Below are 27,794 nucleotides of genomic sequence, written 5' to 3'. Positions count from 1 at the left end.
TATGTGTTAGAAAATTATAATTCTTTATAATGATTGTTCGTTGAAACATATCTTCTTTTCGTATCTTTATCCAGTTAATGGCCAAAGATTACTTTGGCAGTATGACTGTAATGCTATCTATCGACATAACTTCCTGTAGTGCTTCAGTATTTTCAATAGCTTCAAAAGGTATGCTCGGTTATTTTCATAAAATATTGGGTCAAAAGGTTTAACGTGACAATCATTAGTTTCTTTTTTTATTTGCCATTATACATTCAGTCACCACAAATGCCCTTGCAACTACTTGAACCAAAAAAACCTTGAAAGACTTGAATTCATATATAAAATTTTATTTTGAATCCCTCGTCTACCTTACTTTTTCCGTTTGGAAAAGCTAGTCAAAATAAAAAGGAAGTGAAAAAACATGTAAAAACTTGCTTTATTCTACGAATGACTGGTCAAGAGTTTAAAACGAAATATACAACTATAATAATCACTGAGACCAGCAGGTGACGAAATATGCACTGATGAAATTAAATATTTGCAATAAATTAGGACAATTAAATAAGTCATGAATATGGTAAGACTCACGTTCACTGTTATACAGCACAGGTTTTTTCATCAAGTGAGCGTACCTAATATAGACGTGGCCTTTGGTTTAAAAGGGCCTCTGTTCATTCTATGGAAACTATTAATCATTAGTTTGGTAAAAAAAAGAGGATGTCAGTAGTCAAAAATCCGGCATGTCTAATGAGAGGGGCTAAATTAGCATTCCTCAGTAACACAAATTAAACCAATGCTAATTTTTAGTAATCCACGTTTCTCTTAATATATTATCTGGATGTAAATTTTATTGAATATCCTACATTTGACAGAAAAATGTCATCGTTTATTTTACCAGCCGGCTTTCCACGCACAACATCCACGTCTTCCAGAACTTTCCCTACAAATCGACCAGCTCCTTCGCCGATTCTGGGAATAGCGTGAGGCTTGTCTCTTTTCCACGCCACCGTTACAATATTATCCCCACTATTGCTTGTTTCTGCTGAAGAGCTAGGAGATGGGGTTGTTGTTGTACTTTTCTTTCTTTTGATCTTTGGATCAGTTTTGGAAGAGGATCTCAACTTTTTCACTTTTTCTCTTTTTGAAATGAGCCTAGGGTTTACACTTTCCTGAGATGAAACCATCGGACCAGCAGATGATCGTCCTTGAGCTGGTAGATCACCTTTCTCTAGGATAAAAATATCCCTTTTTCTTTCTGTCACTTTTTCACTTTTACTTTTTGACACTTTATTTGGATTTGTTTCTCTTTTTGATTCTGGAGAGAAATCAGCAACATTTCTATTGAGTTGACTCAGAGTAGATGGGCTGTATTGACCTCCATTAGATTGACTACTAAATGCAGCATGATCGACGTTGGACGGAATTTCAGGGATATCTGGGACAAGTCCACTAAAAACATCATTGAAGTTCAAATCCTGTAAATCTGCGTCAGATATTCCATCCGTCTGTGCGAAATTATCACTAGCATTAGGGGCAGATGTCTGTGTTTCAACAGGGCCTTTTGGAATAGGGGTCCATTCACTGTACTGTACCTTTTGTGGTGCTTCAGTTGGGCTATACTGTCTAACTGGATGCTCAATATTAAAAACTTGACCAGCGTGATAGACTGGATTTTGTGAAGCAACAGACTGAGGAGCATGTTTGGAATGATAATAATCTGAATTGAAATTAATATTTTTCACTTTTTGAACGTGCTGGTAGACTGGTTGTTTAGGCTGCTCATGATGCTGTTGTTGCGCAACTGGATAAGCTTTAGGCAATTGTTGGTAAGAATAGCTGGGAATGGAATGACTTGTTTGCTGGGAGGGGTAAGAAGACACTTCTGCTTGTTGTGCAGGTTGAGCAGGGGCACCACGATAAACATTTACATCCTGAGGAGTAGCTTGGGATTGGAAGCTTTGTTTTTGCAAAGAGTAGGCAGTAGGAAAATTAGACTGTAACTGAACAGGTGAGGTTTGCTGATACTCTGGTGTATTGATTAAAAAGCTTGTTCCTGCGAGAGGCACAGCATTTGGCAATTTCGCATATGCTGCTTGTGAATGGGGCAAAGCAGCGGATGTTTGAAACTGAGCTGGAGACTGTGCCTGGTATGTTTGCTGTTGTCCATAATTGTAAGCAGCTCCTTGCTGGATTGACAAGACTTGCTGACCTCCTTGGTTCGGCTGCAGAGGTTGGTATCTAAGAGAAGGCTTTTGTTGACTTCTATAACTTGCGTACTGCTGATGAGAGGGAAAGGAGCCAGACGAAGAATGTGGATAAGACTGTTGATTGAAAGGGGGAGCCTGTGCAGTAGGTCTTTGTTGATAGGCAGGCCTAGAAGGAAATGAAGATGAGGCGACACCAGGTGGCCGAGGAAGATTTTTCAATGGAACTGCGATGGGACCTGCAACAATTTGAGCACCAGAGTATCCAGCAGCAGCTAATTGAGGACCAAGAATTTGCTGGTGAAGCAAGGCATCAGGTAACAACTGTTCAGCAGTAACATAGTTTTGTCGATCATTGCTCATGAAAAAACCTTGATTACTGCTCGGGTTCCATCTAGCATAAAGTCCATTTAAACGATCAATAAATCCAGCACTAACAGTGCAGACAGTAGTCAATGTTAAAATCAGCTTCATTCTCATGCTATCGAAAACATAAAATGCTATGTACTTGCAAAATACTTAATAGCTGGCCTTAGGTTGTTTAAAGCTTAACTAGTTTGGCAAATCTATACTAATAGCTACCCCGATTAAAATCCTCAACATGTACTTAGAAGTATTGACCGAGCTTTCATACCAGGGATGTATTATGTATACAATCTAAGGTAAATATGATATAGATGAGAGAAATAACTGCCTATAATCAGACATAGTATATATGTCTATGCAAATTTCTGGGTATTGAAAATACAGATGCATCTAATTTATTCCATATTTAGTTTATATACTTTAAAATGCCATAATATTCCTTCAGTCGTAAACACTACTAATAGCACGTCGCTGGTTCATACCTCATGGTGAACAAAAACCAAGATCGGACATGGAAATATAACTAATTATATTACAGTTGATGGACAATACTACTTAAGACAAAATTGGTTTCATGGGTCTGAGAAGCACCAATTAACATTTTTGAGAAGCTGAATTATTCTTTGAGATGCTAAACTAGTATTTCAAAAATTTCGAGAAGAAGGAATTCTTATAATTCATACGAATTCCTATTATAATCTATCCCTATCATAATTCCTAATTATAACTTAATATTTAACCATTAGCTCTAAATTTAATGGAAATGTGTTTGAATAAAAAAAAAATGAACATTTTTGAGAAACTGAATTATTCTCAGGATAGCCGAATTATTCTCAGAATAGCCGAATTATTCTCATCATAAGCATGTTATAAAAACCAAATTTCAGAAGTGTACTAGGTTTCCGTTTTCTGTTTAAAAATGAAAACGTTAATTTCGTTTTTAAGAAACAAAATAAATGAACATATCGATAAATTTGAAATCTCGAATTTAATGCTCCAGCGATAATTACAATTGCTGAACTTTTTTTCTACTTTTTTAACTGAACTTTTTTTTAATTATGGAAAAGGATTATTAATTCAGCAGAACTTATAATTTCCAGTCATTACCATTAATATCACTTTGATACTTGGTCAGGGATATACATAGTTGGTTCCCAAATGTATTTGACCTGTTTCATTTTTACCCACAGAAAAGATCAAGTCCTGTTATTGAATTATCTGTCTTCACAAACGAAAAGACATAGAAACAGTTTTACCCCATCTTCAAAAATGAAATTGGTTGGCGAATTCATATGCCGGCCAGTTTGCAAATGGTTTTTTTTTACCCCTTTTAGTATTTATGATTTGATACGTATACATTTTTTTTTTTACTTTACTGATGTTTACAAAGATATTTTTAATTAGCCAATTGATATTCTTTTACTGTTCTTATTGAAATTATAAAGGTCAATAAGCATTTTACGAAAAATGCTAGCTCCACGAGGTTCTAACAATTTTAGGAGTAGAACTACCTTGCTACCTACCATTTCAGTAGTAGACCTCTAATACCGCTGGTTGGATTACGGGTAAATTTGTTTCTTGAGTTATATTCTTAGTGCAGGCAATTGGGAAACTATGGTGACGTAAAATATGATTTTCTAATTCTTTTATTATAATAGCAAAAAAAAATGCAAACTTTTCCTATTTGTTTTGTTTACTATTTTTCGATTTTGCTTGTAAATCACCACTTAAGTGCCCCTCTAGTACCGTTGGTTGGATTGTGGGTAAATCTTTTTTTTTTTTTTTTTTTTTTTGTAATTCTTAATATAAGCAATTGGGAACCTACGGTGTCCCGAAACCCTTTTTCTTATGCTTTCATAATAATTATCCAAATTTCCCAAAAAAATGTTTTTGCTTACTTTTCTCATTATTTCTTTACTATTTTCTATTTTGCTTGTAAAAACCATTTTAGGAGTAGCATAATGTTACTACCTACCATTTCAGGAGTAGTCCTCTACTACCGCTGGTTGTATTACAGGCAAATCTATTCTTGTGGGAATTTTTTATGTTAGCAATTGGAAAACTATGGGAGCAGAAAGCTACTTTTTTCTAATCTTTCATACCAAACTTTCAAAAAATTTGAACTTCTCATTTATTTCTTTACAATTTTTCAGGAAAGCCTTTATTTCCTGTAAGCAACCTCCTGTAAGCTAAATATCAATTCCTTAAGTCTTTAGGCTCTGGCACGTACGTGGAGGGGGGCTTTACTCGAGTTTCCGCCAAAAATATCACGATTTTAGGAACTCTTACTAAATTTACATTAAATCCGTCTAGGTTGTGCTCCACCTCCCTGAAATAAAACCCTATGTGTATGAATCCCGCACTGTGGCGTGAAAGATAGGGATGATATACACGTAGTTTGTTTATGAATTTCACTTAACTAATGGTTTTATATATAGAAAATTGTCAGAAAAAAGCCTGAAAATTTTCCAAACTTCTAGAGAATTTGGATTAGTGAACTGAGCGGAAAAAAGAAGGTTCCTTGCGTGACATGGATCGTAACTCGCGACAAATAGGGCATTGATGAGAAAATGACTCAGAGGTAGCTGTGTCCACTTTAAGAACAATAGACATGCATAGATATCCATTTAAAAATTCCCTTGCTTATTGAACACGGCATATTTACTGTCAAATTACGTCAATACCTAAGTCCCCAAATCCACTGAAGCATAATTTGAGAGACAAAGAACTAAGAGAGAACTATTGAACTATTCCCAAACAATCGCAAGTCATATCAATACAGAAACAAATGCAATTATTTAAGCAAGTTTCACCTTAATTTTGTACATTGGACAACCCGTATATTCTTCCAACATAGAGGAAAAGAGTAAAGACAAGCCTGAACGTCCAAGAATCTTGTGTGGGCGCTTTTACTCTTAGCCAAGTCAGCAACTTCAGCTATCTATGACAAATCGTAGCCATATTTGAATACGATAACAATTTTCAAGTTTCCTCTTGTTTAGTTACAAAAGCATATATAAACTAATCTCAAAAAGGATGATGGCCGACTTGGCAAAGGCAGTTCATCCGGCCCTTTACAATTATCTAAAAGCAATATATATATATATATATATATATATATATATATATAGTTACGAGATCCCAAAAGTTGCATCTTTGTTTAAATTATTCACATCATATCAGCGTACTTCATACATAGCGATGCTTATCCAGAGTTATGAAAACTACTTTTTACATGAAAACCCAAGTTAGCGTGTCATTCGTTTTTTTATTTGTTTTTTTTCGTGGGTTCACGCGTTGTTAAAGGTGGGTAAAATGATTTTTACAAAGTCATTAAAAAAAAAAGAATTCCAAAATCCGGTAGAGACTTAATGTCAGATCTTTGTATTCATTCTATGAATAAAGTTTCCGTGGCAAATTACAGAACAACCTGTTAAATACGCAATTTTCCTTTATTTATACGTTTGCAAAGTCAAATTTAAGCACTTTTTAAGCTCTTAAAAATGATGAATTTTCAATTAGAGTATGAGTTATTGGTCGTTTCCGACAAAATAATACTACATTTTCTTAGTGCTAAAATTATTTATAATAAGATTAGTTTAGTTTAGGTTAGGTTGAGTTATGCTAGGTCAAAAAGTGCTTAAATTTGAATTTGCAATAGAAGCGATTACTATATTCATAAAGAGCATAAAAAAGTCACCGAGTGGTATGTTCACTTTATTGGTAAGTCAATAATATGAACTGTGATATATTTACCGAAAAAATATGGTTGGACAACTTCAAAGACGCCGAAAAACTTCAAAAAAGACAGCTTGACACAAACGAATTGAATTATAATTGTTAGCTAGTTTCACTATCCGCTAGGAACGTAAGATGGTTCACTTCCCAAGCTTTTTTATACTTTTACCTTTTGTCCAACTTAACATTTCATAAATACGAACAGGATAATCTAAAACTGAAATACAGCTTTCAGATAATGTAATACTGGCTTGAATTTATAATGTTTTGAAAATAACTGAATAATAAAAATCAAGGATATTAAATACTGTTGAAACCATAAAAAATGTAATTGATAAAATAAAAATCAATTTTGCTTATTCATATACATGGTAGTTATTACGGTTTTTTTCTGCATGGTCCAGATTTTGGCTTTAGCCTTTTTTGCAATAATGTTTTGCTTGCGTCATAGTATGTTTTTCGAAATCCGGCATGTTGACTTTTCAAGCCACGATTAGGTCTTCTATTATAAGTAATGAAACCACAGTTCTAATAATGAAAATCACGGTGTTTACACCCACCAACAGGGGAGGGGAGATAACCGATGAAACTGATAGAAGTACATCCTCTTCCCCTCCCGAGGAAAATTTTATGAAAAAAGGTCAGTATATTCTAGGCTCTAGAATGCATTCAATCAGTAGGTCCATAATTTGGCCCTGAAAAATATCCTCAATAGCAGTCGACCAGGAAAGCCCGTCTCTGAAATACTAAAAACAATAATATAAAAACAAATTTAACCTTACAAAAAAAATAAGATTTGTGAGAGCCAAAGCATGACTGCACACAACAATCACATCCATTTTTTATTGTATCATAATAAGAATTGCCAAGTCGCTCCTTTGGGAAAAGGGGTCAGGTATTGCTTGTTCTACTTATGTCAAATTTTACCCCTTACCAAGATAATGCTTGTTCTAATAATATCCGAGAAGCATGACTTGTGGAGCCTGCGCACAGGATTTGGCCAAAATTTCATGACGTAAAAAACATTACTGAAAAAAGGGTTTAAATTTAAAATCCGACGATGCAAGAAAACCACAGTAACTACCATTCATAAGAATAGGCTAAATGGAATTAATTAGTGTTTCAATCACATTTTTTATGGTTTCAACTTCATTATACCAAATACCCTTGATTTTTTTTTTCTCAAGTTGTAGTGAAAATTTAAAATAATTACAGTTTAAAACAGTTATTTTAACATTGGTTTATCCTGGCTCATATCTATCAATTACTAAGTTAATAAAAGCCGAAATATAAGGAAATTCAAAAATAATCCCTCACTGATTAACTCATAATCAGTTCCAATCATAAAGAAATTCCAACATTAAAAATTCTCAACCGAATAAATATAATGTTATTTATGTAGACAGTTTGGCAAAAAGGAACCCCAAAAAAAGTAAGACCCGAAAGGCTATTCCAACTATTCATGTTTCTCTTTCACTAATATACACCTATGGATTAAGCCGAGTTTTCCCTGTTGGGAAGCTTGTTTCCCACATTGTCTTCGCCGGCTCCTTTTAAGCTGGAAAGATCATGTCAGCAGCGACAAAATGAAGACCCACAATGGCTAGCCAGCCATCGCCTCCGTTGTGGGACAACAGAAATGGCGATAACCTGGATATATCCTATATCGTCCCACGTCACAGAATTCAAAAAATGCTCCTCTACTGGGAACTAGAAGGCATCCATCACAGAAGAATACCAAAGAACACGCTCCGTAGGACGTACGAACATGATAAAAGAGCCCTTCAGACAAGCGTTGCCAGAAAGCGGTTTTGCCGAAAATAATAATTTTAGTCGAAAGTGAGTTACAAAAGTTATCTAGTGTATTAAAAAAAAAACTGTCTTGAATGGTCTAATTGACATTGTACTTCATTTGCGTAACGCTGATTGTACCAGAGGCTAGCCCAAGGAGGCCATTGGCCAATGTGTCAGCAGTGTGTCGTGGAAAGTTGTTGCCTCCTGTACCTTCTAGCACAGTAGTCAAGATGCCAAAAGCAAAAATAAAAGACGTAGAATCGCTTTCCCATTTCAGGCCAGCAGTAGATGTGGTATATGTGAAGTTTTATTAGAAGTTGCAAGAGCTGAGGTACCTAGTATTTAAGCTGAAGTCACAGCGTGTACCCGAAGCAGCTTCCGAAGGTTAAAACCTGAAATTCCCAGGACCTTCTAAAATTTCCAAGTGAGACATCCCACTGACATTTTGTTACATTTTATTGTAAACTCCCAGTTAATTGCCGAAACTAAAATTTGTCTATAAGATGAAATACGTTTTGCCGTTTGTTACATTTTATTGTAAACTCCCAGTTAATTGCCGAAACTAAAATTTGTCTATAAGATGAAATACGTTTTGCCGAAAGTCACATCTCTAATTCGTGTTGAGCCATTTCCTATATTCCGTTGGCGGTTTTGCCGAAATTGACATTCATTCCGTTTTATCTCAGGAACGGCTTACCTTAGGCCAATAAAAATGAGCATGACAATATAAGCGATTTTTCTTCTTGGTTTTGAAAGAAAATCAACGCTCCGGCTATAGCAGATTCTAAGGCACAAAACGTCAAAATTTTCAAACTAATTTTTCTTGGGTTTTTGGAAGAAGAGATTCGGCAAAACCGCTTTCAAGCGATGAGGTCTCATCCCAGAGTGGGAGAATAAGTTCTAATGTCAGTCTTCCATTGTGGATGTCTACGACAACAGTTACTGCTGCTTCTACCATATTAATAGGAATTGTTTTTATACAGCAGACCCTACCTCAAAGAAAATAAACCTAATTCAATTCAATATTATCGTGTTGTTTAAGCTAATTAAAACCAATATCGTCTATATAGAATTGAATTTTGTCATTCAGTATTTGAAATAGGTAAAAGTGGAAGAGAAAACCACGATATTCTCAAGAAGACCACAGCATAAAGAGTCCGTTAACTGGCATAGTAACTTCATTGTAATGCGGTTGTGATTGACAATTGATTTAGTAACAAGATGATCAGCCGACCATAGAAAAGTAGAAGCAGGTCAAGTATATTTTTTTCTCTTAAAAATGGGGAAAGTTTGGTTATTATCTTTACACAAGGTACGCAAAAGTAAGATTCATCAAGTTTACACAATTTCGCAAGACTTTATTTGACAGTTGTTGCAGAAACGTCATTTAGATGATGGCCCTAGGGCGCTGGCTCTACCCCCTCTCCCAACAAAAGAGATTTCCACGGGTTTTCCAATAATTTCTTCCTTTAACAAATAATCTTTCCAATAATCACATTTTTCTCAAATTGTTGCCCTCTCCCTCCCAAAAGGAACAAATGCATTCAGAAGTGACTGCCAAGAAGCCATGCCTTCATTTTGTAATGCAGAGAAGCATCAACAACTCAAATCTCAAAAGAGCTCGATATAAATATCGAGTGAACAAGTAATTCGATATTTCCGAACTTTGAATTACCCCGGCAATGTATCCAGCTACTCAAATATAGAAAAGCAAATCTTCCCTTACGCTATTTCAAGCTATTTGCAGATGAAAAAAAACTAATACTTTTCACCAACTAACACAAACACACAAACACACTTTTGTGGCTGCTAATTTTTCCTGATAACAGAAAACTAAAGGGAGGTTTTGTCAGTTGTTCCACTAGATTTGCAAAATTCAATATTTAAAAAAATAAAAAAAACATTCAATGCTTCCTTGTCATATAGCACACAATCATAATGAAATATACCAAAATATGATGAAAATGTAAGTTGAGAAACAAAATTATGGAAACTACAACAAAGAATTATGGAGGGGGCCGCCCAGACCGAATAATATTAAGTACGTAAGCTTAACTAATCCAGCCTAACCAAAATAACAACTAGATATTTAATTAAAATATAGCTAAAGTCTAGTTTCCCACCGAGCCGAAGCTAATTGTCTGGTATAAAGACCATGAAAAACCGGTTATTGTCTCATGTTCGCGATATAAATTCTCGAATATGTGCTATAAAACAAGTACCAAACATTCATATCAAAGGGATTTTCTGATGCCATAATAGTCTTACGATTACTGATACATATCCGTAACGTTAAAACGCCACATGAAATCTTTATTTTTGCCTTTTTTCCTTTTTTTAATTGACCATTATTTCTTTTTATTTAACCCCGAGTGTGCGAATCTATACAAACAAAACAATTCATCCGTCACTATTTGAACAGGCCATTAGACAAAGATGTAATAGCCTACGATAAAACTTGTAAATGACCCCACAATTGAATTCTCCATAGGCTATTGATGCTATCAGTAACAAATTCAAACAAAATTTTTATGATAAAACATTTAGGATTTTATTATACGGGGATGTTATGGGAAAAAAGTAATATACCATTAGATCCCCACTTCAATGCTCTTTACAGATATAACAATCGCTGTCGTCATAATTACGTACCAGCCCTTCCTAACTAGATCAGATATAGTCTAAGGCTATACACAAAAGTTTGCTGATTGTATAGCTACTTCTTTTCAAATTGGCTTTATTTTGGTATCAACCAAGTTGTGACGAGAAATAAGTGCAAATATAAGGGCAAGCCCATAAAATTAACATATTTTTGTAAAAAAGTCTAGGGCTATATCTAGCCACCATAAGGAGGGGCGATTGGCTCAGACTCAATTGCGACGGCAGCGATTACCAGATTTGAGAAGAGCATTAAATGGTGACCTAGTGATATATTCTTTTTTCTATCTAATTTCTTCCCTACAATAGCCTTCATCGTAAATCAGCCACTGCTAGAACAGAATTGGCGTAATCAGAGGGTATCAACTACTTTAGAAGTAAAACAAGTTGTTTTTCTTCCTGGAAAAATTCTGCTTACGAACTAATAGCCTTTGCCAAAAAAAACTTTTCATTTCGTTTCTAAGAACAAATTAGAATTATTAACGAGAAACAAGCTAGATCCAACATGTCTTAAAACCTAATTGGTGTTTTGCAAGTACATAGCCAAAGTTTTCTTATTCCTATTGGGAATGTATAATCACACCTGATGACAAACAATCCAAAAGTCAACAAACAATTTGCACTATGGGTATTTTCTTAACTTTGTCTTAAACTATCATCACAATTATTGAAACTGACTAAGGACTAATAATCAAGATTCTTCAGAAGAAATACCCGCGGCGAGACTGCCCGGATACTCATGACGTCTATACTATGGTTACTTTCATTCATGTTCATAGTATGCGTATAAACAATTAAAAAAAAAAAAAACTTTTCCTACAGACAGAATCCATAGACGTGAAGGAGCATAGCCCCCATCAGTCAAAGATTTCTGCTTCAATTTTTGTATTTTGTAGCAATTTAAATATTTCCACTAAATGGGAGAGGCGGGGAGGGTAGGAAGTTTATACAAGAATTGGGAAAAGTAGCATCAAGCAGTAGCTGTTTTTTTTTTTTTTTGTTACTATTAGATGAAGCCTTCCTAGTTAATTTTAATTTTGACTGAACAAAGTAGTATTATATAGTTATTTAATTTGAATCCCATTAGCAATGATGAATTTCAATTTGAGCAATGAATGAATTTCAATTTAGACTCATTAGCAATGAGTCCAAAGGCGCATTCAGGATTTTGTTCGCAACGGGATAACAATAAATCTTTTAAAAACGACAAAATTTTTTGTTTATATGCATTTTCTTACGTTTTAGGAGTTGGAAAAAACTTCGGAGGGAGGGGTTTAAACCCCGTAGCTCATTTCACCTGACTATGGTCTTGTTCCTGTTTTTACAGCCTACATAGTATTCCCAAAACGGGTGTAGATTCGCCAGGAGGATTTAATTAAGGGAGGAGGGTAGAAATTAAGAAAATATATATGATTTACAAGGTATTATTTCTATCTTTGACTACAACGCCTCGTACTGTTACCTTTTATCCTATGAAACACTTCCCAATCTTATGCAAGCTGCACTACAGAGATGGCTCGAGATGCAATAGTTTAAAGAGTTTCTTGGGCAAGTAACCTGAGAAGACAACCCCATACCCCCAAAAAATCTTGAGAATTTCGTCCTATAATTTCTTATATTATCCATTCAATTCCCCAGTACTTTACTCTTATTTTTAAGGCGTTTCCCCTAAAGCCAAATCTTGTGTACCCACCCCCTCCCAACCCATATTTCCATGAGCACCCAAGCCAGAAAGAACCTAAGAAGTTTCGACTAAATAGAAAGAAAGTCTCTTTACTAAATTCTTAAAATAAATAAATAACGAATTGTGATGAATCGTGAATTAAAGCGACAAGTGGTACCAAAAAATTGGAAATTGGGGGTTACCAAAGGTTTTATGAAGGTAGTACCGTTCTCTAAATGTGTTTTGTGAAAACAAAAAATGAGTTAAGCAGCCCATTCCTGGCCCCGCCACCAGATATTTAGGCATCTACTTTAGGGGGCGGGATATGACTTTACCAGAAAACTTCGGACACCATAGGAGGTCATATCACCTATATATTATCTCCTTTGATTGACTTGTCAGCGGTTAGTAGAATATCAACAGGAATGGATAAACTAGGTTCATACAGCCTTGGAATCAAACGTAGATCACAGGAAATATGCGCCTACTTTTCCAATTAGACCAATTATCCGACTTGCGCTATCTGAGTCGAGCCGCGCTTTCCCTGACCATACACCTGTCATTCCCATCCACAAAAGGAAATTCAGGATGACTCAAAAATAAACAACCATGAAATATAAGAGATGGCAAACTAGACTAAAAATCTCTCAAGGTTATGCTGTGACGGATGACGGATGGCATTCAAATCCATACCCCGGCGAAAATCATTAGCGCACAAGTAGAGTAGCGAGATGGTCACACTGCAAAAGATATGCCCAAATATGTTGCTAACAAATAAAAGCTATATTTCAGGATTTGTAGAATTGTATAATCCAAATTAACGTGCAAATGCAGGTGGACGGTGCCGTACCAAAAGATAGCAGGTGCGGAATAGTTCTTTCTCAGTTTTTGTTAATCAAATTCCTTTCACCTTCACTTGATGAACTCTGAGGTTTCGTGGGAATCTAGGCCGACATTGACACGTTAATGAAAGGAGGTAGCCCCACGCACTTAGAAAACCATTTGACTTTATTTTTTACGTATATAGGCTATATATTTTAGCCAAATCGCTTGATTAGACACTAAACCTTGCAATTTCAAATGGATATTCCCTAGACAAGGATCAATGCATAAGCGACAGAAGAAAGATTTGCCTACCGAATATTAAGTGTTTTCGGGAGATAATCGGACAATGTCATGGGCGTAGGCAGCATCTTGTCTAGGGAGGGGAGCCGATTCTGTGATGGAAGGGGGACAGAAGTTATATAGGCACTCCAAAAGACCTCACATCGCCAGCAAGTTCTATCTTACCTTTTGATACCTTTATTCGTCAAAAATCACCAAAATCCAAAATCATAAATAATGAATTAGCTTCGACATTAATCTTCTAGGATTAAAATAATTTTATTATTTTCTTGTAATACTATAACATAATACACCCACTATCCTACTTCCAATTTCCAGAACACCTAAACACGAAAAAAACGATTTGACATAAATCACAAAACGGTTAGATAACTGCTTCTTGTTCTAGGAATTCAATTCAAAAGTTTAAATTTGGACGATATAAAATTTCGAAATTGATGTGTCTATATATCGGATCAAAAATCAATATTAATTATCGAAACATAAATATTAATATCGGAAACGATATTTGGAAATTTCTGCTTATTTCAAGCTTTTTCAACCATCTAGCAGTGAACATCCAACAGAAAAATTCCAACATACGAAAAGTTCTCGTTAATATCTAATGCAAACTTGAAGTTCTAGGGAAGACAGCGGCCCCCGAACCCCCATTCCCTACGCCCATGGACAATATGCATAACAAAAAGGAAATGAAACCTATTATTCTATCATATCAGCCAACATCAAAGAATGCTGGAAACTTCCCAACGAAGGAACTGATACATAAAAATCAGAATTAGCAATCCATCTTATTTTATAACTTTCTGTCATTTTTCTCTTTTTACTTAATCAATTTCACCTATGATGTGACCATAGTATGATGAAATATTAACTGTTTACAGATTGAACAAAATCGAGACATCTTCAAGTAATGCCATTCTCTAACGTCTCTTACAGAACACTGAACAAGACAAAACAGTTTAATATCCCTAGGAAGACGATGGATTCTATTTTCTTGAAAATCTTGGGACATGTATATAAATATCAGCTTTTTTCCCCAAAGTAAGGCATTTTATTTTAAGCAAAAACTCCAAATCCAGCTGTTTGGTAGCCAGCTAACTGAATAGTGCTTCTTCCGCACATGATTCTGACCTAGAGTAAAGGATTTCTAGACAGCTAGAAAAGGACAGTCTTTACATGACAGATCCATCCCCGTATGAAAAATTATATAGAAAATGCTTCTTTTTTCTTCTTTTTTTGTGAAACTCTCCTAGTAATATAGTTTTGAAAGGAAAATTGATATATTTCATCAAAATAAACTTTAGAAATTCTCACTAAAATCATGTCCTTTCATCTTCCAGAAGCTCTATTTACACGAGTCTTATTCAAGGCCAGAAACTGGAATATAATGTGCCCGCGTCTTTACTTGACCAGCAGGAATATCAATTTTAAAAACAAACAAATTCCGTATCAGCAATAAGGAGCCATTGTTTCTTTTAAATAGGCAATTCTCTATGAATAGGCCTACTTTAAGATCTGGGTGTTATTATTTAAAGTAACCAAACGGATGAACTTATAGATAGATTCTTTTTAAGATAAAAAAAAAGTCCCGCTTTGAACATCAGATAAAGCAAGTTGTTAATCTTGCAAAAGCATTCTCCTTCTAAATTAGCAACAATAAAAACAAAACTTTGATCTTCAATAACTATTATTATTTTGGGACGGAATCGCTGAAATGAGTCGAAACTAAGACCGTAAACAGGATTTTTGCTCGGGGGGGGGGATAAAAGCTTTTAAAAAGCATCAATATTTGTTTATATGCATTTTTTTACGATTTTACAAGTCTGAGAAAATTTTCATGGGGGAGGGTCACTTCCCTCCGGATACAGCCTTGGTCAAATCACAGGTTAAAATGGTTCATTGCCTCCAATCTTGGATTATCAAACTAACTCCATTTAAAGATGCCCAGATAGTGCTTTGAGATTCAACTTTGTTTAGTTGTTTAAAAAATAGGTTTCAAAATTAATTTTTTAATTTACTTCCAGGTTTTCGTTTTCTGATGGACGTATATACGAGATTTTGCAGTAAAAATGTGTCCGAACTAGGTTTTGGCTGTGGATACCGGTGAAATCAGTTTTCACCATAGATCAGATACAAAATTCTGACAGCACAACTTGACCCACCATACAGAGATTAGGGGAGGTTCAGTAACTGATATGTGACAAAATATAATTCAAAAAAAAAATCGCATTAATGGTTACATTTTGAATGTTGACCCGATTTAGAACTATATAATAGTATCCTAATGGACACTTTTCTGTGTCATTAAAAATAAGACAAAAAAAGCTGAAAAATGAAGACTAACTTTCTCTTTTAAAGCCTCGCCAGTCATATCACTTAGACGCAAGATAAATCTCAAAGCTAGACTCTCAGAAGGTCTGCATTATAGTAGACCCTCATTAACTAAATAGTAGATCATTAACAATTCAAATCTGAAAAACTGAATGGCATACCAACCAACCTTGTAATGCCTCTGAGTCATTTCGGCAATCATGAATAAATTAATTAATGTAGAAGGATAACACAATAAATCATTTCGATAGAGCCATTCTTATTTGGTAGGTTTAATGTTGGTTGCTTTTATTTTGTTGAAGGCATTAATCAACATTTAATTCATGACAAAGCAATTTTCATCCACCACGTGTGCCCGCTTGGCGTTTATAGTCAAGTTCGAAAAGCTCTTGGCCCTTTTTAGGGAAAAAATTATTTTTTATGGCACACAGTGGCATTAGACGTCACTCTGTTGAGGTTTTTCAAGATGTAGGGCTCAAAATTTACCATATTAAGAGTTCGGTCCTAGAAATTCGATCGGCTTTCTTAGAATTTCCATCTTCCAGCAGATTGACCCTCTTTGGCCGAATTTTGATGTTTTGAGACACAAAATGGCAGTAAACACCACATTGTTGATGTTTTCAAGATGGGGGGAGGCTCAAAACTTCCCGTATAAAGTTAAGCCCTGAAAAATCGATTAGTTATCTTAAAATTTCAATCCTAAGCAGATTTACCCTCTTTGCCCCAATTTTGATATTTTGTGAAAAAAATGGCACAAAACGTCACGCAGCTGTGACACGATCTCTCGTTGTTTAAAAACGCACTAGATATTGCGATTTTCTTTTAAATGACCTCTCCTCCATCATTTTACGACCAACGGTTCGACATGATCACTTTGTGATTAAAAAAAAGAAAAAAAAAGGGAGACACGTCAGTGCTTCTAACGCAGGAAAGTGATCTTTATTATTGCTGAAGGTGGTGCGATTGCAGTTCCCCTCCATAAGATTTCTAGCCATGGTGGTCCCAATCGTGTACTTTTCACTGTGATCCGATGCTAATTTCGAGGGGTTTCAGGTTCATTTTAAAAATTTCAACAAAATCGTGTCACAATAAACTTTTACAACTGAAATCGATCGAAATAGTTGACTTCCTGAATCAGCTTCAAATTGCAATTTTTCTCACTATATTAATTTTTTTAGACCCATTTTTAAATTTTAGGCAACTATGGGCCGTGGCCCTTTACTAGGTTGCAGCTTCCGGTACAACCATGATTACGTCTGAGGCACATGTGGTAGGAAAAATTATAGGCTACATTCCCCACCCCAATGGTTAACCGACAATACCAGCAACCTATTTTCTGTTGGCCCATAGAAATAAGTGTTGAGAAACAAAAAATTTTAGCTAGCAACTCTCAAAACTGTACTAATCGAAGACACACACGCACACAAACTAAGATCGAAAAAAGCATAGCCAACAAGGCTAGCATGTTCCTGCATTAAAAATAAAATGACGAATGGACTCTATCAACATTTCTAGCATTGAAACTGGCAATGCTGCTTAGCTGGATTATAAGTTTGCAGAAAACTAACAGTGCAATGCAACTGAAATTTTGGATATAATAGATAGATATTTGAATGCAACGATGTATGAATTTTGTTGCTTAGTTAAAAAGGGATTATTGAATCAAGATCGACGAAAGTACTAAAGCAATTGCTGCAATAAACACGTATAATCTTCCTTTGTCAACAAACAAGGTATGTAAGACGAAAAGCCTGTCTCTTAAAAATGATACCACCCCCCCACTCATACCACCAACAAAAGTTGAAGAGATCTCTAGCTACAAATATGGTCAGAAGTTGAATTGAAAGAAAAACTAAACAACATTTTAAGAATAGCCCAACGTAAGAAATAAACATGGATAATCCTATGTGCATATAGAACGTCGGTTATAAATTTGGGTAGCATTATTTGTAATAGAGAGCTTGCAGAGAGAAGATAGCTTAAAGAACTTAGTCAAGGGCGCTAAGCTTCGTTTTATTTTGAAAGTTGGGATTTACATAAACATCAAGCTCGGAAAAAATCAACATCGTCTTTTAGGCTAGACTGTCTGTAGGTATTTTTAAGAAACCAAAAAAGGATTATGCCTTTAGCCATGCCTCTATTATTTTCCAGTAGCCTGCTAGTGCAACAAAACAAAAAAGCATAGAGCATTGCTATCCATGCAAAAACAACCGTCTTTATTTTTCATGGCGAGGGACAGTCAATGACTCATCAACGGGTTTACGATGATGGCGGATTAAATGCGGTACTTTTTAATTGGATTTGGCAACATCATATTTAAAGATTTTGGACTCTTTTTGAAATTCTCCAATTTTGTTTCCATAACTACAATCACTGTCCTGTTGAATGCCTGCAATAATCTTAGGCAGCGCTATTTATAGTGATCGTATAAACTTCGGAAGAGGATCTTTGGATAGGTAATCAAAATTTCTAGTGCCCTTCTTAAGATTCAGAATGAACAGAGGGCGGATACCCCCCCCCTCCATACTTCAAATTTTCCCGAAGTACATCTGATAAAAATTTTGAGATGGTCATTTGTTATCTTAGAAACTTCGAAAAAAGCTCATCCGATTGGAAATTGAAAGGGCTAGAGCCCTTTTTAATAGTCAAAAGTGATTGGAGGGCAAGTAACCCCCCTCTGACGCCAACCATTTCCTCAAACATATCCAATCCAAATTTTTAGATACCCATGTTGTTCAACGTAATTGAAAGGTCCGGAAATTATGTCTCAGGGCAAGGGTTGTAAGTTATGACCTGGGGCAAATAAGGTATATATATATATATATATATATATATGTATATATATATATATATATATATATATATATATATATATATATATATATATATATATATGTATATATGTATATATATATATATATATATATATATATATACATATAATATATATATACATATAATATATATATATATAATATATATAATATATATATATATAATATATATATATATATATATATATATATATATATATATATATATATATATATATATAGAAAAGGTGATCGTATAAACTTCGGAGAGGGCTTATTGGATTGGTAATCAGAAGTTCTAGTGCCCTTTTAAGATTCAAAGTGATCAGAGGGTTTATTGAATTGTGCGCTTTACTGAATGAAATACGTTTGGAATGTTTTCACCTTTCTTACTTTCACAAATGAAAAATTATCAAAAACTTAAGGAAGAAATTTCAGTATATGCCAATTAAACTGACAATCCATGGTAATTTGCTTGTTTTTTTCTTCAGTAAAGCGCAAATTGTGTTCTGGTCTTGAGAAGGCATAGGGGTTATCAGCCCTACTCATGTCAATTTTTGCTCTTTTTGAGTTTGAATCGGCTTTTTATTTTAATTTCTGTTCGTTTTGAGTCTCATTTATTTATTGATAGTGATTTGTGGTAGTTTTATGCTTGGACGATTATTTGACTTCACGTCTGCTCATTCTTGGCTTAATGGAGCTCTTTACTTTTCTTTGAAAAACTTGTATGTTGGAAAGAGTTTTCTAAATTAAATTCTACTAGAAATGACCGCCAATCGGATTTTTTTTTCTCAACAGCTTGTTGAAAATGCGTCTAAAAAATAATTCGGATATTATGGGTCACGGTTCACTTTTTACAAGACTGCTACTACTGCTACAACCATGAGGGAGACCATAAACCTCCAGTTATATTTTTTAACGATGGTATTAACAACTGAGCAATTTTTAGATATCCTAACCCTCTCCAGCCTGGAAATGGCAGCAAAAGTTTTTGGTGGGGTATGGCACTTCACATTAGTGCTATCGAATAATGAAAAACCCGTAGACACGATTATTAGCTTTCAAATGAACTATTATCTATCTCTCAATGGTCTTCTAGTAACATTGTAGTGTCGGCGGGAAAAGAGGACATATCAATGGTACTCAAGCAAAAAAAATGCGATTTTTGTTGTTTCTTACGATGAAGAACAGTTAGTCTATTTCCTAGGATTTCCAATGATAGTGAATTAGGCTGTAGTTTTTATTCCTGATTTGACGCCATGTTTGAGGGGTTTCGGATTCTTGTTTTTATTAATTCCGACGAAAATGTAACATTAATACTAATTATCATTACAAAATTTAAATAATAGTTAATATTTTCGAAGAAGTTTTAATCAGAAAATCTCTCTCACAAGCCAGTTTTCTTGAAATGTGTTATTCAGTTTTCTTTCACTAAGAGCCACGGTTCGCTCTTTTCTAATATCGTTCCCAACTAATAACTATATTTACAATTAACATAGTATAATTTTTAAAGTTATATAGGATGGAATTTAAAATCTATATTTTATTATCATATCATAAAATTTACACTTTAACGGTGAACAAAAAGTTATCAGTAATCGCATAAACCGACAAATAAATAGTTAAAAAGACAAAAATCCGTAAATTGGATGAAAATGGCCTTTACACTCGGCAATCCGAGCGAAGAAGAATATTATAGCCGAAATGGATGAGTTTGACCCATTCGAAGTCTAAAACCTATTCCTTATGTCGGATAAAACGAATTTGATTTATTTTCAGTCTGTCTTTTTTCTTGTGTTGAATTGAATATTATTGTTCAAATACAGTATAAACCAGTTTTAATATAACCCTGAGAATACTAGAACAATAATAAAAACAAAATCGGCACATGAAATCGATCATCCATAAATATGCTGGGCCCATTCAATTAAGTAACGTGTAAAACCCAACTGGGTCAAAACCCTTCTCGGCTGAATAGATTGAGCTAATCTGCGGTGGAAACGGTGGCGGCAATAAAAACACAACAATTGAATACCGCTCAATTCTATTTTTACCTATAAAGCCAATATAATGGATATTTATTCACATCAATGTTAACTTGATTTTTGTAAACTGGCGGTGTGCGCATGATTTGTTTTTTCTTTCAATGAAAACAAAAAATTACTTAAGAGACACGAAGCTATTTTGATTAAAAAAAAAAGATGAAGACATCGAGATAAAGATTTAACATTACTTGGTACAAAACTACTAAAAGTTGTAAATAGACATCCCCCACCTCTTGTACACTCCCCTTCCCGGCCGCTTTATTAAGTGAAAAGTAAAAAAAACGCAAAAAAAAACGAATAAAACAGTTATATTTTCATGCAAGTAATTGTTCTTTATTAAGTGTAACTTCTCAAAGATGGCGGTGATAATTTAGTTGCACAAATATCGTAGGATAGTTGAAGGCGGTAGGAAATAAAACCAATATTAAATGCTGTATCTTAACCAAAACTCAGGCTGACTTCTTCAGTTTCATCGCCTAAGTTACACTAAGATATTTTTGTAAGATTTACTATCTGTATAAAATAATAAAAAAAAACTAATTTGAAAAAGAAGGTTTTACTTATGGAAGTAAAGAAGCAAGTTGAAACTTAAAACAAAAAAAATTAGTACTCGGCAGAAAACACAAGAAACGTGTTCGAATAAACTGACGCCTGATACTTCCCAATTTTGTAGAATTCAAAAATTTAGCGCTTTACTGAAAACTGGGCTTGGTCGATTTTTTTTTTTTTTTTTTTTAAGAGAATTATATAACAAAATTCAAGGCTTCGCAGTCTATGCAACCTATTTTTGAAAAACATTTTCAAATAAATTGGGTCGTGATATTTCTCTATATTTTCAGGATTCTGATAAACTAGCGCTTTACTGAAATTTAAGTTTGCTGAGTTTTTCAGAGAATCAAAATTGTATAGCAAAATTTATTGACTTCGTGGTCGGTGTATAAGACTGTTGAGAGCTTTATAAATTGGTCTTTAATTTTCTGCAGGCTAGTGAAGGATTTTATACTTCTAACTCTGTTTTTCTGCGTCAGTTTTGTGTTTTCAGTAAAGCGCTGGTTTTTCAGACCTTTACAAATACAGGGGAATATCACGAACCAGTTTATCTGAAATAGTTTTTTTTTAAACATGTTGCATAAACTACATGGCGGCAATGTGTGTTCATTGTAAGTTTCAACTTCGCTCTTCACTTTTATCTGGAAGTTTTTTTAATTTATTATTTTTAAATGAATTTGGTCATTAGGATAGCTTTATTGTAGCAAAGCTGCAGTATCAGATTGGAACCTTATTGCCACTGAGCAGCAAACCGAAAAGTTCAGGAGTTCAACAGGTAACCTGGTTTTTCGCAGCACGTAAAAGAAGAAAATCTGGAACAGGAATTTTCCAAGCTTCAAGTAGTGAAACTACGATACAGGATTAGAAATTAATCGATATACAAAAACAGGAAAGATAAAAAAGTCTAGTTTTCATAATAAATTAAAGGCTTTTTTCTATTCCTTGTTTTTAACGTGAAAAATAAGGATAAAAGGAACCGATAGGAGATTCAAACGAAATAGGAAAACAATTACAAGATTTGGCAAAATTTAGAAGAAAGAGCTTTCTGACAAAAACACCTTTTTAGTCTTGTACGAAATTGCATTAAAATTGTTCTTCGAAGTACCAAGGCCATTAAAATAAAAAAATAATAATAAAAAAGACAAATAATAAAAAACAAAATAAAAATAAAATTATTTCTCGTCTATGGATGTATCTTTGGCCTATTCATCCCTGAAAGCCGTGATTTCTACGACTTTTCCTTTGCTTGTTTTAATATTGTAAAGTTTTAAGGGCAGTGCCATATTTTCCTCAGTGTTGCCACGTTAACCGTCAAAATAAATAAGCAATCTAATTAGTTAAATTTGACGTTCTTCGGTGTATAAAATTAAAACACCTACTGGTTCCCAAAGACATCTACACCTTCAAAGGAAAGCCCGACTTTCTTGGGCTGTTTGCTCAATATGGCCTTACCTTATTTGTCGCTGATTTTTCACCCATTGTTCTTTTCAAACTTCATGTCTGATATTACCAACAAAAGCTAAGAGCTCATATGGCACTTGTGACAGGGTCGGAAGAGCCAAAGAGCCAAGAGCACATATGGCATGAGCTCTAGCAAAATTCTAAGAATCAATAGATTAATTTAAAAGGAAAATCAGAGGCTTAATGCCGGTCAGGATTTAAAATGAGAGCTCTGAGACACGAGGTCCTTCTAAATATGAAATTTCATTAAGATCCGATCACTTCTTCGTAAGTTAAAAATACCTCATTTCTTCGAATTTTCAGAATTAACCCTCTCCCCAACTCCCCCAAAGAGAGGGAATCCGTTTCGGTTCTGTCTATTATGTATCTAGGACTTGTGTTTATTTTTCTCATCGAGTTTCATCCCGATCCCTCCACTCTAAGCGTTTTCCAAGATTTTGGGTTCCCCCCTCCAACCCCTCATTGTCACCGGATGCGGTCGGAATTTAAAATATGACCTCTGAGACACGATATACTTCTAAATATCAAATTTCATTAAGATCCGGTTATCCTTTCGTAAGTTAAAAATGCCTCATTTTTTTCTATTTTTCAGAATTAACATTACCCCCACTCCCCCCAGATGGTCCAATTGGGGAAATGACTATTTCTAATTTAATCTGGTCTGGTCCCTGATACGCCTGTCAAATTTCATCATCCTAGCTTATCTGGAAGTGCCTAAACTAGCAAAACCTGGACCGACAAACCGACAGAATTTGCAATCGCTATATGGCACTTGGTATTTACCAAGTGCCATAAAAACTGTAAAACTGCACGTAGATGCCTTTTCATTAAAAACTGATGTACCAATTTCTTCTTTTTTTAGATGTAAAGGGTCTTATAAGTTTTATATGTAACAAAAAAAAAAATAAATAAAAAAAAAATCAGATTTCATTTCCACTATCCTTGGTACTTCAAATATTTAGATTGTTTCTAACCAGTCTAGGTTCACAATTATGCGAAAATCAAATTTTAAAAATTACTACCCAAAACTCAGATTGTATTAAAAAACTTTGAATACATTTTCGGATTATGTGAATAGTTATGTTGTTTAGAATCATACAGTAACGTAATCAACAATACTTTCGAAGCCAGGCTCTGCTCCCCAATGCAAAAAACTTTTCTTTTCTAATATTATTCATGTAGCCTAACACGCCTTTTTCAACCATGATAATTTATTTCAGAAGGCTGGGGGACACAAAAAAAAGAAATATCGCAAATAATTCAGGAAACCCAAATCCACAAGTATTCCGGAAAGCAGGTTAAGGCTTCCCCTGACTTAAATTCCTTCTTTTTAACCCAAAAACTAGTTCAAGTATGGTAGAACAAAGCAAAAAAAAAATCAAGCCTGTTCTTTGGAAGATAACCTTAAGTAAGAAGCACAAACTATTTGCATTCCCTTCAGTAACCCAATGTTCAAAAATTCCTGAATTAATGAAGACACGAAAAAAGAGGGAAAACCTGATTTTAAAGCTTATGAGAGCATCTTTCCCCAAACTGGTTTCCAACTATGCAACCGTCTTTACAGACTATCTTTTTACTTTCATTTGAATAGTGAATTTTAATTAGACACAGCTCTTTTAAAACAATATAACCTACCAAATGGATTCAAAATTCTTTGCTTTTTTATTGTTTCTAGTTGGAGCATTATGGTTTTTTCTGGAGAAGAAGGGAAGGAGTCTTGAAAGGACAAGAAATATGATTTGGGCCGCAGTTCTTATAAGGGAGTTCCTTAAGACCAATCTTGAAATTTAGAATTTTCCCTTCCAAAAACGTCCGATTTCTTCAGGTGTAAGTTGCAGCCTCTGTTGCCACAAGAGTTTAGCTAAAACACTGTCTATCATCTAAATTCCAAAGCTTCAAAGAACACACATTTTTGGAGATAAGATTTAAATTACTAACAAATTTTAAAATATTAAAGCAAAGAAACCATTGATTTGAATCAGGACAAAATTAAATTTGATAAAACACGAAGTTTTATAATTTATGTTAGTGTCATAATGCTTTTGTGCTCCTTAACTAGCGCAAGCTCTCATATTTACTTATTTCTAATAGAATATATCTATATGCATGTTGGGTCAAAATTTTTAATCTGATAATCTTAATCAACATTTTGCCATATTCGTTTCGTAAGGAAAAAATTTTCATTTTCAACTTAAAATCAAACCCGCCTTAATTTGGCGTGTTACAACTGTTTTAGTATTATTCTTAGAGTCTTGATGTTATAAAAGCTTCCAGGGTTGATTCTAAGACAGAAGTGCTCTAAAGCATAAGCGGCGCTAATATCCATCAGCAATATTCAGTGATTTCACGTTGCCATTTGAGAAAATGAGCAGCCTAATGTACCCTCATTTATTAATGGTCGGCTCAAAAAGTCCACAAATCACAAACCAGTTTACATACAAGGAATTAGATAATACATAGCAATATAAAAGCCCTTTGTTTACAATTTCCTAGTCAAGATGCCGTGCATGTTAACGATTAAATAAAAAAAAACAAGTTTTTTTAACGGGAAGTAAGGAGCGACATTAAAACTTAAAAACGAACAGAAGAAGGGGCTGCTTCCTCATCAACGCCCCGCTCTTTACGCTAAAGTTTGACTCTTTCTCTTAACTCTACTTTTTAAAACAGTAAAAACTTTAGCATAAAGAGCGGGGCGTTGATAAGCACCTAAGGCACCCCCCCCCTTACCCCAGATCAAAACTAAGGAAATCAAAACTTAAAAAAAAAGAAGATTACTTAGCAGATTAAGCATACATTAAAAGACATTCTTGTATCAAAGAAACTTCATTAGAGCACTCAAACTTCATTAGAGCTCACGATTGAAGGCATTTTCCTCTTTTATTCTTCCCGTACATTGAATTCGCTCAATGATTGTAATTTGTACTCTTATTAAGTAATTATTAGCATGATTTTGTTTATCAACAAAAAATGAGTCTTACTGCAGATTAGTTCTTAAACAAGCAAAAGAAAAAAAAAATCATATCAGACAATAACAAGTCAAGAGTCTAAATGATTTGATAAGTTTCCAAAGGATTTACTTGTCAAGTGAATGTAACCACAAGAACAAATTAAATTACGTTCTCAGCAAGAATCCATCTTTAATCTTCTTTACTCATTACTTTTATTTTTACAAATCCTTCCACATCTTAACAGTGAAAGTGCCTTCCGGTGTAGACTAAAGTTCAAGAGTCATACAATACAGTAATTTTAAGGGTTGATGATGAATACGGCGGATTTTTAATCATTTATGACTAAATTAAATTTCACTCTCGTCGTCAGTATAATCTGCTGACGATAGGCGTTTTTGTAAAAAAAAAAAAAAAATAATGCGTGACCACTCTCGGGAGAATCTCTAAAAGTGAAAAACACACGACAAAAGGGCAGAGTTCAAGATCACAGGATTGTGTAGTTTCTTTAACAACGACGGCGTTTACGTAAAGCACCAATCTAAACACCGAAATCTATGCAATCACCATTCTCTTTATTCTCTTTTCCCATATGCTCTCTTTATTTTCCTTCAATTTAGCACAGCCTCGCTTATGTTGTGCTATTGATTAAGAAATGTATAAAATTGTTCTACTACTACTACAACAAAACTGGTCAACTTGGCTAATTAAAAAAAAAAAAGTCCTCTATGCTGCAACCACGAATTCCCAGCTAAGGTTACGTTTGCAAAAAAATTGTTGTAGTGAATTATAATCAGTTCAACCGACTCCTGTCCAGAGGAACTTCACAAACCCTTCCTCGCCAAATAAAATGACTAGCACGGTGTTCACCATAATGTCTTTCCTTTTTTTTTATGCAACCTACCCATCCTTCAAATCCCCCTCACTGGCAGAATAAGTTCCTGCATACCCGCAGGCACTTCTACGCCTGTTTTGAATTGTTTTCTTAGTTTATATACTTACTAACGATCGAAAAAAGTACTCCTTGTTTAAAAGGAATCGCATATAAAATACTTAAGAAACTTGAAATAAGCAGGAATCAGAGCTGGAAGATGTGCCAAACCAAGTAGACAGACAGTAAGAAATAAGGGGATGGATATGTACTCAATCTATCTATATATATAAAAATAAGTTGTCTGTCTGTGTGTCTGTCTGTCAGGTGACGTCATGTTTCTGTGTCGACTGACGTCATGAAGTTAGTTGTCGTCATTTTTGCTATGACGGTGACGTCATTAACGGTATTTAAGACATTTGTTCACGGAAAAATGTTTAATTGTAAAATGACTGAAGAACCTACAATGGCAACAGCCGAGGAAGCTTCTCAAAGAGTTTATGCCAAAAAACTTGCTGCTGATAGAGAAAGTAAGAAAAGAAAGCGTTCCGAGGAATCACAAGAACAGCAAGAAAACAGGCTTGTAGCTGATAGAAAAAGTAAGAAAAGAAAGCGTGCCGGGGAATCACAAGAACAGCAAGAAAACAGGCTTGCGGCTAAAGAACGCAAAACCGCGCAGTTAGATGAAAATCCACCTGGACAGCGAGAGTCAAAACATATCAAAACTGAAAATGATAGCGATGATGATTGGGTTTGGGATTTTGACTTGGATAAGGTCATCAATGCCTACCAGATTTAAGTTAAAAAAACCAAGGTTCGTCGATATGTACTTCATAGTGACGCTGAAAAATAAAGAAGAAAAAGAAAACTGAAAAAAGAAAAAAGGTAAAAAACTAAAAAAAAAACTAAAAAGAAAAAACACTCAAAGAGAAATTACAGACCGGGACACAAATGACGACCGAGACAGAGGGAATATAAGTGACGACCGGGAACCTCAAAGAGAAATTACAGACTGGAACACACGGACACAAATCACGACCGGGACACAGGGAATATAAATGACGACCGGGACACAGGGACACAACTACAACGGGGACGCCGGGGGCACAGGCGGGATATATAAATGACGACCGGGACACAGGGATTGTTCGAATAGAAATTACAGACCGGGACACCGGGACACAAATGACGACCGGGACACCGGGACACAGGGAATATCAATGACGACCGGGACACTCAAAGGGAAATT

General features: G+C 34.7%; 2 protein-coding genes across 4 annotated transcripts in view; both read right to left on the bottom strand.

Moving 5' to 3' along the window:
• Positions 1-27,794, bottom strand: part of LOC136024979 (nucleolysin TIAR-like) — a gene marked incomplete in the record, with an annotated part of 241,291 nt that overhangs the window by 186,726 nt on the left and 26,771 nt on the right.
• LOC136024978 (AP2-associated protein kinase 1-like) lies at positions 401-11,456 on the bottom strand. 3 transcript variants are annotated; one of them, XM_065700585.1, is made up of 2 exons: positions 11,326-11,456; positions 401-2,667 (listed from the first exon to the last, which is right to left on the bottom strand). In XM_065700585.1, the coding sequence occupies exon 2, from the start codon at positions 2,664-2,666 to the stop codon at positions 813-815; it is 1,854 nt and encodes a 617-aa protein (XP_065556657.1). In that variant the 5' UTR covers position 2,667; positions 11,326-11,456; the 3' UTR covers positions 401-812. The 3 variants fall into 3 exon arrangements, with proteins under 3 accessions (XP_065556657.1, XP_065556658.1, XP_065556659.1); XM_065700586.1 differs by having other exon boundaries at positions 11,282-11,424; XM_065700587.1 differs by having other exon boundaries at positions 11,260-11,410.

The sequence above is a fragment of the Artemia franciscana genome, chromosome 3 (genome assembly GCF_032884065.1).
Source record: "Artemia franciscana chromosome 3, ASM3288406v1, whole genome shotgun sequence".
Lineage (NCBI taxonomy): Eukaryota > Metazoa > Arthropoda > Branchiopoda > Anostraca > Artemiidae > Artemia > Artemia franciscana.
This window is presented reverse-complemented; position numbering and strand designations above follow the sequence as displayed.